Source organism: Barbatula barbatula (genome assembly GCF_947034865.1).
Source record: "Barbatula barbatula genome assembly, chromosome: 13".
NCBI lineage: Eukaryota > Metazoa > Chordata > Actinopteri > Cypriniformes > Nemacheilidae > Barbatula > Barbatula barbatula.
Window position 1 is genome coordinate 14,396,151 of NC_136776.1, and position 10,653 is coordinate 14,406,803.

At 40.1% G+C, this 10,653-nt stretch overlaps 1 protein-coding gene across 9 annotated transcripts in view; it reads left to right on the top strand.

Annotated features, from left to right (window-relative positions):
• The window catches only part of abi3bpb (ABI family, member 3 (NESH) binding protein b), a 29,958-nt gene extending 28,333 nt beyond the window's left edge, over positions 1–1,625 (top strand). For 8 of the 9 annotated variants that reach the window (XM_079471481.1, XM_079471485.1, XM_079471487.1 and 5 more), the window contains 2 exons: positions 33–155; positions 307–1,621. In XM_079471481.1, coding sequence (XP_079327607.1) covers positions 33–155; positions 307–422 — 239 coding nt within the window. In that variant the 3' untranslated portion in view covers positions 423–1,621. Of the gene's footprint in view, positions 1–32; positions 156–306 lie in introns of all 9 variants that reach the window. The other variant, XM_079471486.1, reaches the window with a different exon arrangement.
• Positions 1,626–10,653: the final 9,028 nt, after the last annotated feature.

Below are 10,653 nucleotides of genomic sequence, written 5' to 3' on the forward strand. Positions count from 1 at the left end.
GGCCTTAACTCTTGTTTTCTCTTTCATTTCAGGTAAATTTTACAACATTGGAGACCAGACGGGCCATGGCGAGGACCACTGCCAGTTTGTAGACTCATTCCTGGATGGAAGAACAGGAACTCAACTTCCTGCAGACCAGCTGTCTTCCAGGCCAGGTATCATCAGATAAACTACAAAGAAACACAAATATGTGATGTTTTAGTTCGTGTATGGACAAGGACATTCAAATATAACTTTAACCTCAAATTATTTCAGCTAATGTTCTAAACAGATTCCAGGTTTAATGCATTTTGGGATGTTTTTCAGGGTTCTACAGAGCAATGAGACAAGAGCCGGTCCACTTTGGCCAGATAGGAGGAAACACCCATGTTACCTATGTTGCATGGTATGAGTGTGGTACACCAATTCCAGGAAAGTGGTAGAGGATGAGGAAGTGTCCGCATAGAAGCCTGAAGAACAACTCTCATTGGTTATGGGTTGGTGCCTGCTGAGAGCGAGTTCAGTCAATCCTCAGCCTACATCCCAAGTTCGTACCATGTATAGTAAGTGTACAGGATCAAAGAGTCAGGGAATTCTTTTGAGTGCATTTTGTGATACCTAATAGCAAAACAATGCCTCATCGATTTATTTATCGTACGGTAACTAGAGCAAACTAAATAGTTATGAGGAAAAAACTACTTCAAATACATTGAAGTGATGAATGACAAAGTTAGGAAAAATACTTTTTAAATATTGGGAAGCTGGCTCCCTGAAACTATTTTGATATTTTGTATAATTTTATTTATCAAAGTTTGTGGTGCCATGTTTCTTGTAATGGCTTTCCAGTACGAAAGGGCGGGGCTTTAAGCGCTTTAGCAATGAAGACGGCCCTGGGCTTTTGCCTACCGCCGGAGGCAGCTGTATTAGTTTGGTACTGATATTGTAGGTCTCTGATATGTCAGATGTAAAGTTAAACTTGTATGACTTGTATGTATAGCTGGGACTCTTTGCGATGTTGCTTTTCCCGACACGACGTACTAGTAAGAGGCTCGAATCAGGTTACCCACACTAGCAAAGAAAGCATGGACACTATGTTTACAAGTTGGTATGAAAATTATGTACGCTCACACACACACACACACACACACAGTACATAGAAAAACATGCTCATTTACATCCAGTTGCTTTATATATCACGGCTATAGTATTCCAGTGTATGCCCTGATATATGATATACTATGGTTTTAGATTGTAAGGAAGACCTTACACTTGCAATTTGCACATCAATGTATTTATATGTATATGGAGAAAGTATTTTTTCAGGAAACCTATACAAGAATAAAAAATCTTCCCCTCAAGCTTGTGAAACACAACTTCACCTCTCATGTTGTTTTCAAAGCCCCCTTTTCTCTATGTTTTTAACCACAGTAATTGTTCAAGGAATCTTGAAGGACAGTTTGTCTGGTACCATATTTTGTACAGTGTTGTCCATGCCAGTCCTCTTGGCAGAGTATATCTGGCTTATCCGTATTTTTATGGAATTAGTTTGTAAGATGAAACTGTGTTATTTGTTGTTGTTTTGGACACATTCTTTATTTCTGTATGTATTTTACAATAATAAAACTTTTTTAAGAAAACCGTCATGCGTCCCATTTTACCTCGTTTGTACATTAGTAGCACCGCCTCAAGAAGTATTTTGGCGCTCAGAGGTTCTTTTCTCATAGTCAAGGATACCTGGGTGATAAATGTTATTGAAGTATCAACATTGGGATAGAAAACTGACATAAATCCTTTAGAAGAAATAAAATGGACTAATAAATGGCTTACAAAGTAAGAGTAAACGGCTATAAAAATATGAATGGCAATGAATAAATGACAAGATAATAATATCTACTTTGTTAGACATTCTGAAACACTACAAGGCTTGAATTTACTTCTCCGGAGAAAAATGAGAAGCAAGAGACTACTTTAGGAATAGTACCTTTTTCATTTCTTTTTGCTTTCTAAAATTTAGAAAAATCTCTCTTACACGGCAAGATATTTTTATGGCTAAATGTGATCGAAGCCAGTCTCTCTGCATAGCCTGACACAGGTGGGTTTTCTGTTAAGGAAATGAATGTTAACACTTGACCAGGTGTTTGTTTTCCAGACATCTGACCACCACTAAACCATTCTCAGCTTGCTTCATCTCCCCACCAACTCCAATTAGAAAAATAAACATTGATACATGCTTTACTGCATTACTATACTTTTCCAGAGCTTGAAAAAAAAAGACATTTGCCCTGCCAAACCCAATACAGGGACATTCTCCGAAAACCACAAAGCTAGAGAGGGGAAAAAAGCGGGACTATAAAAAATTCAAAGTCTCTCAGTGACTTTTATTAGGTTTCCACCCCAAAGAAAGAAACAAACATTAGTTTTGGTTGATGACAGAAGTATAGAGGCAAATAGGATCTGGTCCAAGTCAGCAGACGATGTATGACCACAAAATCTGTTCGGTCACTTACCATCACAGTTCACAGTTTTCCACAACTTTATTTACATAGAGAGAAACCTAAATATTATGCAACTAAAAGATTTAAGCCATAACAATGACGTATGTACAAACAAAAAACCTAGAACACTAGATGGAATGACTTAAACTGGGGTGACTATGTCCCTGCACACTTTCATTGTTGTCAGCCCAACAAAAGCAAGAAAGGTCAATGAAATAAAAGGTGCAGATTACGAGAAGTTCACTTTTGAAAGCTTACCGATGAAACTCAAGAGCATCTATAAGCCAGGCCACCCTCACTAACTTTACTCGGCTGTTTTCGCCAGCAAAGCATTCACACACATCAACAGCTCTCTCCCAGGAGACTTCACAGCTAGCTTTCATACGGCACTCGATTCGCACAGCTGTGATCGTGGCCATGAATCAAAGTAGCCACTGTGTAGTTGACGCTTGGCGTGCCAGCAAAAATGCAGCCAGGACGAATTAAGCCTCTGGTGGCAAATCGGTGGCAGGTCCAGTGTGCAATTTAGGTCCCAACACGTGCTGGGAGGACCTCAGGAAATTTCCTAAATCCAGGTTGATTTTTTTATTAAAAGCAATTTCAGATTACGGCTAAAATGTGTGCAACATACTCTTAAAACGTAGATGTGCATGCGCTGGTTTCCACAATTTAAGCCCAATTGGATAGACTGTTAAAATCAATCAATTAGAATATTTACGGAAAAAAATAAAATAGGATACACCAACTAAACAAAAAGCAATATACTGTTTGTTATATTTCAATATTATTTGATTGCAAGGCCTGATTTTGAAATCTTAACCAAAACCAGACATACAGAGAGTTTTAGCAAATTTGTAACATTAGAATCCTCCAAACGCAACACAATTCGGCCACTGCGCGAGACCACACACCTGCCCATTTTAGGAACGATTTCACAGATCTCACAGCAACTTTGTGTGACTTGGCTGCCATGTTTTAGCTTGTGGGGTGCAAATAAATGGATCCCAAAACCAGGGAAATCTTCAAAGGTCTTGCCAGCCTAAGCTTAAAGGGATACTTAGAATAGAGAAAGTTGGTAACCGAACAACGGCATATGAATGGGTACCGCCAGTGTTCGGTAATGACAAGAGGGTAAGTAAATGATGACTGTCCCTTTAACACTGGCCTTTAGCCCAGATCAATCCATTTTAAAATAAAGTATGTCCTTCTGTAAAGTATTGAATTCCTGAATGCCATCTGCGATACTTTTTATACACTTTTGCTGTATGCACGCTTGCAGACTGACGCCTTTGGTCATTACAACGTGTCAAGAGGATATGGAACTTGACTCCATACAGCTGTTTTTGAACGCAAGCATTCTGTGTAAACAGTGTCTGGAAGGCGGTACATGAAGTCTGAATTTGAACAAAAGGGTGAAGGCTTGATTGATTGTGTTAATTTATCATGCTGTTTCTTTTATAATCACGCTAAATAAACACATTAAATTAAACAACTAAACAAACACTGGAAGGAGTTAAAATGTGCTTGGCAAGAGTCTAAACGTTTAAAAAGAAGTTACAAATAAAACAGTGTGGGTGTTATCTGTATATGTTTACACAAGCCAAATAGTTTATTGGGAAAAAAATGAACAGGGAAAAGGAATGGATCTTCGGACTATAAAACCGAACCAAAAACAAAGCCCACAGGAAGCACAAGAACATGCTGCGGTCATTTTTACGGCTCCCTGGCGCACTGTGGAATTACTCTCGTTTTATATACAAGTCACAAAATGTCCTTGATCAGTTGTGGCGAGAGGGATATATATATAAATACAGTATATATATCCACTTGGCCACCACTGGTTCGGCACCCCCTTATCTTCACTCACTAATACAGACTTATGTACCCGCCATATCCCTATGCTCTGCAAACGATCGACGTCTTGAAGTGCCATCACAAAAAGGTACAAAAATCACTCTCACTTATCTTCGCTGGATCGGTTCCACATTTGTGGAATGATATAAATGAACTACAAGATCAGCAGATTCTGTAGCCATCTTTAAGAATCGGCTGATAAATATCTCTTCCGTCAACACCTGATCAATTAGTTCTGACTTCTATCTCTTTTCTACTCTTTCTATTAAAAAAACCACTTAGCTTTGAATACAGTGATAGGCAATATGAGACCAGTTCTCATGCTTTTTGTTGTCCTTATGTTGTTCCAATTGCTTCCACGCATTTGTAAGTCGCTTTGGATAAAAGCGTCTGCTAAATGACTAAATGGAAATGGAAATATATATATATGTGTGTGTGTGTGGTTGCTGGAAGGGCTAGATCCTGGAAGTCAAATTCTTTCACCCTACGTGGATGAAACTTTACTGGAGACTTTCTGACTTATTAGACAGACAACCGCACAGACATGTGCACATCCACACAAAAACCTATTCAGCATATTCTTCAGCATATTATTGCGATCTAGGACACACACAGAGCCAGAGAACTTGTTGTTGCTCTGAGCAAGCACGTGCTGGGAAGCGCATACGCCCAGGCTAAGAGAGAATATGGCCGTAATCCAGTTTAAAAGTAGAGCACTGGAGAACTGAGATTTAGCTAGGTTGATTTAAGAATACAGTACTCACCACAGCAAGCCAACTATAAACAAACCACCAGAAAAGCATCAAAGAAACTTAGCCCAGATGATCAACAAGGAAATCATTTCTATAAGGAGTAAAGGTTTCTCATGGGCTGGACACAATATAAATGGGAGAAATCTCATCATTAGCATTACAGTTGTGTAGCCAGACTTTTAACTTCAGGTGTGAAGTCTGGTCCACTTTGCAGCTTATTCTAGCCCATAATTGCTTACCGGAACAAGAAAGCTGTATGACCCATTTTGGCAATTCATTGCAATGTTTTTGTAAAAAAAAGCATTTAATTGTGTAATAATAAGTAACAGGGGCTAAGAAAACATTGTAAATTGCCTATATGGAATTTATAGCTGATGTATAACTTACACTCTTAAAAGTACTGGGTTGTTTTTCACACATGCTGGGGAAATATTGGACACTGCTGGGTTAAAAATTACCCAATGCTGGGTTATTCCCAACCATGGGTGAAAACAACCCAGCAATTTAGTTAAAATAACCCAGCATTGGGTAATTTTTAACCCAACAGTGTGTTCTGTTCAATATTTGCCCAGCATGGGTCAAAACAATCAAGCACTTTTTAGAGTCTTGTACCCATGAGATGCCCAAACATGGCAGATTTTAAACTGTGTACTTCCAAAGGGTGATGGACCACCCTTGCAAAAATAGTTAAAAGTTATTTATTTAAGTAAATAAATAAAAAAAAGAGTTTGTCACCCAACAGAAAAGTATGTTATTAACCACCCAGCCAAATAAATAAAATAAGTTATCTTGAAAAAATAAGCAGGACTCTCTGCTCTCAAATGCTGGGGTCGTGTAGGCTGTTGGCACTGAAGCCACGCCCATTTGCGTCACTCGAGTCTCCCAGTAGTCTATATGTGAAGATTAGTAAGGCAGGATTTGAATTCCAACGTGCTAGTAAATGTGCGTGATATTCATGAATAGACAATCACTGAATTGCATCGCAATTACGCGTGATCCTCGCATTATTCCCCTCCTTCCATTCGCTTCTGCATTACCGTTTGCTTGTTATTTGGCGTGAGGTTTGTTTAGTTTGGCAGAGTCAGAGCACGAGAGAGCCTGAAAGCGTGTGCGTGAGAGCTTGCAACCCTGAACTTGTGATTGAGCAGACGCCTGATGCTAGGCACTCTATTGATAGGGGAGGGGATCCAAGCATGCTCGGATGCCCCATTGCGTGATCGATCCACCATTTTAGACACGCCCACAAAAAATAGAACAGAGAATTGGTGCAAAACTGTTTAACTCCACAATTCAGTACCAGATATTCCTTAGTCTTTGCAATGTGTTTCATCAATACATTTCTAACATTTATAATGTGTTTAGAAACAATTCTCAGAATTCTCCTTACCCGCACTTTAAAGTACATTTGCGTACCCAACAAGTTTACAACTATGTTCTTAATTTGCGCTGAAACTGTACTAATATAAAGTAGTGGTGTCCCAAAATGTCTGTATTACCAATAACCCTGAAATTAAAACCACGACTATCAATATCATGTTAATTAATGGTGCCATAGAATGGTATCAAGTTATCAAGTCAGGCATTTTTTTCATCTGTACAGTGCAAGCTTCTCAGTTATAAACTCATGCGTGTCTTTATACAACGCAGGCTGCACAGACACGCGTCTTCCTTATACAGTGCGAGCTGCACAGTTAAAAAGTCAGAAGCGTCTGATCTGTATCATGCAGGTTTATATGCCCCTTTAGTAGAGGTCTTCACGGGTCCACTTAGATCTGAAAACCCGAGGTCCTGTCGAGACCCGAGCGGGTTCGGGTCTAAAAGATTCACGGGAGCTTCGGACACGGGTCGGGTATATTATTAGTGTCTTCGGTTCTCCAACCCTCAGCCGATCGGTTGAAAGCCACGTAAATCTTCCGAAAGTCGCGGTGATCTGAAATCACCTTAGAATTGAAATCCCGAAGTTTCCTACGCTGCAGGGGTTTGCACTCGATGTAGTTACCATCGTATTCAGGAAAAACATACTTCCACCAGGCGACCAGAAGTAGATATTAAAAGACGCGCACATTTCAGTACTACGGGTTTGGAACACATTGTTGAGACAGAATGTCCGCGCGAGTGGTTGCCATGTCATCATACCTACTTATTTAGATTTGATTCAGCTTAAACTGGCACAACCCATTTAGCCTCAGTTTGCGCAATTTGCCAGAGCAAAACAAGAGGATCAACGTGTTCATTGCCATATCAATTTCATTAATAAATGTTGGTTTACATTCAGGTCTAGTCGGGTTTAAAAAATATATACGATGGGTCGGACTCGGGTCTAACGTTATCGGGTCTGTCTCGGGTCGGGCTTTAAAATAAAAACGTTATCGGGTCTGTCTCGGGTTCGGGGAAAAAGTGATTCGGGTCATTTCAGGTCGGGTAAAGATCTTTGGACCCGAGAAGACCTCTACCCTTTAGCCTAAAGTAAATTAAAGATGAATTTGACTGATAACATCAAGGGAGCGAACCAGAACTGCTTTCTACAAAGATCCTTACAAGTTCGTCAGTAGCATCTTTAACAAGGAGAAACTGGGACCCTTAAAGTAACTATAACAGATATTGAGGAACACCTACGGAAAATGTATTCCGACAATCAGTGGCATTAGCCAAACTCCATTCCAGAGGAAGTGTCACCAATTCAGCTACCGGAACACCAGAGGGACACAAGGCCCCATAAATGGAGCGAAGTTGAGAGTGCAGTAAAACAGCAAGATCAGCAGCTGTACAGTATACCATACAGGCTCTTAAAGAAAGTCCCTGGAGTGTTGTGGTACCTTTGGAGATTAATGGCAGTGGCATGGTAAAAGCAGGTGATACCAAAGGTCTGAAGAAGGGCAGGAGGCATACTGATCCCCAAGGAGAAAAGCTCCTCATTTATTGACTCATTTATTTTTCGCAAATTAGCCTCTTGAATGTGGAAGGTAAGATTTTCTCCAGCATTGTGGCCAATAGACTCTCAGCATTTCTGAAGATTAACAACGTCATTGACACTTCAGTGCAGAAGGCAGGCATAGGGGGTTTCTCTGGATGTTTGGAACATGCTAAAATCATCTGGCACCAGTTGCAAATGGCAAAAAAAGAGAAGAAAGACCTAAATGTGCTTTGTCTAGATCTTGCCAACACCTTTGGATCAATGCCATCAGACAAATCTGATTAAGGCATATTTTCAGGATTAGCTCCAGGAGAAAATTAGTTGGGCACAAATGCAGATCAAACCCAGCAAATCTGCAACATTTCTATTGTCAAGAGACGGCCTACCAACAAAAGATTCTCAAAGGGGTGAGCCCATACCAACGGTCATGGAAAAGCCCATCAAAAGCCTTGGAAGGTGGTACACAGCAGACCTTAAAGACGCCCAACAGGTGTAACAACTCAGGCAAGAGACAACCAGTGGAATCAAGAAAATCAATGCTATAGCTCTTCCTGGGATCTGAAACTCCGGCGCGTCCAATTTGGCTTTCAATGTATGAGCTCACTGTGTCTCACGCCAAGAACCTGGAGAGATTGATGAGTAAACAAGTGAGGAAATGGTTTAGCCAACGGGTTGGCACGTATGGTTGCGTTGATTTTGGTAATGTGTTGCCATACAGGACCGAGAGGGCACTGAGCATGTATTAACAGTGCCTGTGGGGCTGGTACGGCCTTAGCACACGGGTTGGCGCGTTTGTTTGCGTTGAGGTGTGATGCAACCAAGCTACCAGCAAAGCAAGTGTTGTTGATGGCAGCCTAATCTGGATGAGCTAATTGATACAGGAAGTGGGGTTCAGAGGACAGGTCCAGTGGAGGATAATCAAGAACTGGCCAGTGGTGCGGAAAGAAGAAGCCATGGTTGAGGTGGATGGACATAGCAGGGGCTGCCAGATGACCTTGTAACAATGCAACACATACCCAGGTCTGATCAACCTGCGGTGGTCCTCCCTTGGCCGAGTGTGTCTGGTGATAAAGGGCCGAAACACCCAATGAGGCCGAGGTGCACAACAGACGATATGTCGCATTGAGGGGAACCATACAAAGGGCATTCTCAGCAGCACCTCACCAATAGGCATCTTACACCCAGGATAATGGGTGTGATGAAAGTGGGATCGGACACACAACTCCCTGAGATGTCTCACTGAAAATATCAAGGAAAGGTATAAATATGCTATGCATTTCTATAATCATGTATCCCCCAAACACAGAGGATGCCCACCCGATGAAACCCAATGAAACCTCCTTTCCTCTATTCATATTCTTGACTGCTCCTCCTGTTCTGCATAATATGTCCGAAATTTCATTTAATGGGCAATTAGGCTGTGCTGAAATAGCGGGATTATAACAGACAGTAATATTAAGCAAATATGATGTATGAAAAAGAAAACGCTTTAGTTATCAATATAATATCATTACTGTGAATTGAAATCTGAAATTGTGCCAGCCCTAATTGTAGGTATACTTGTAGTGAACTTTATATCACCCTTATAATTGACTATAATATTGTGGCACTTCCCATTAAGGTATTAATATGTAAGATACAGACAAAAGTATATTGCACCTTTAACTAGATTTTAAAGAAATTCCCGATCAGATTTTGTTGTTATGTGTTGTTATGATATGTTTTATTTACTCTAACACTGTCTACACCGGAGTTGTGCAACACAGCAAAATACAACCCACTTGAGTTGAACAGAAAATTCGATCAAAGGTGTCATCCCCGAAGCTAAATATAATTTCCAAAGCCAGCCAATCACATCAATGCTTGTTGTTTTGGTCTGCTGCGCATGCTGTGTGAACACAAAAGAGATCTTAAAGGCTTCAGTCTGCAAAAACAAAACTATCTGTCTAAACCTCTGTGGAGTTTATTTGATCCTGTTTTGAAATTTGTCTTCAGGCTAGACGGTGAAGTGCCAGTGGGAGTGTTCTTTATAAGCACTTCAAACATTACAATAACCAATTTTTTTGCTCATAAGCACTGACAATTTGCTGTTTATCCAGCTTGGAATTCATCTGAAAACATTCATTGAGCAAGGTTTAAAGTCAAAGGTGGTGAGAAGCTGCATAATGTTGCATTTGATGATTAATTGTATAACAAACTTCTTTTAATTCTGAAATTACATAATTTCCTTTTATATGTGTAAACCTAGTCTTTTGAAATAAACAAGACAAGTTGAGACGGTTCAGAGACAAAAATATTATCTCACACAGGCACACACTTAAGAAATGGCTCCATTTTAATTACAAAGATTAATTTGAACTGAATTAGCCACGCTCACAAAATTGGACGCTGATTCCTGCGGTCCTCTGGAAATTCTGAAATACACCACAGTACTCAACTTTTACTGGTTTTTAATGGATATTTAATTTTCCAGTTAAAATCCAGAACTGCTTTATTTCCTGACTGTTTTATCACTTTGTGTACATACAGTATTTGTACACAAGGTGGACGGCAGGAAAGCAGATACAAAAAAAATGGTCTTAGGCCTACCGTTACCACAATTATGAACCAATCTTCTTTTTTTCTTAAACACCGTATTCAAAAGTGAGTCAGGGATCAC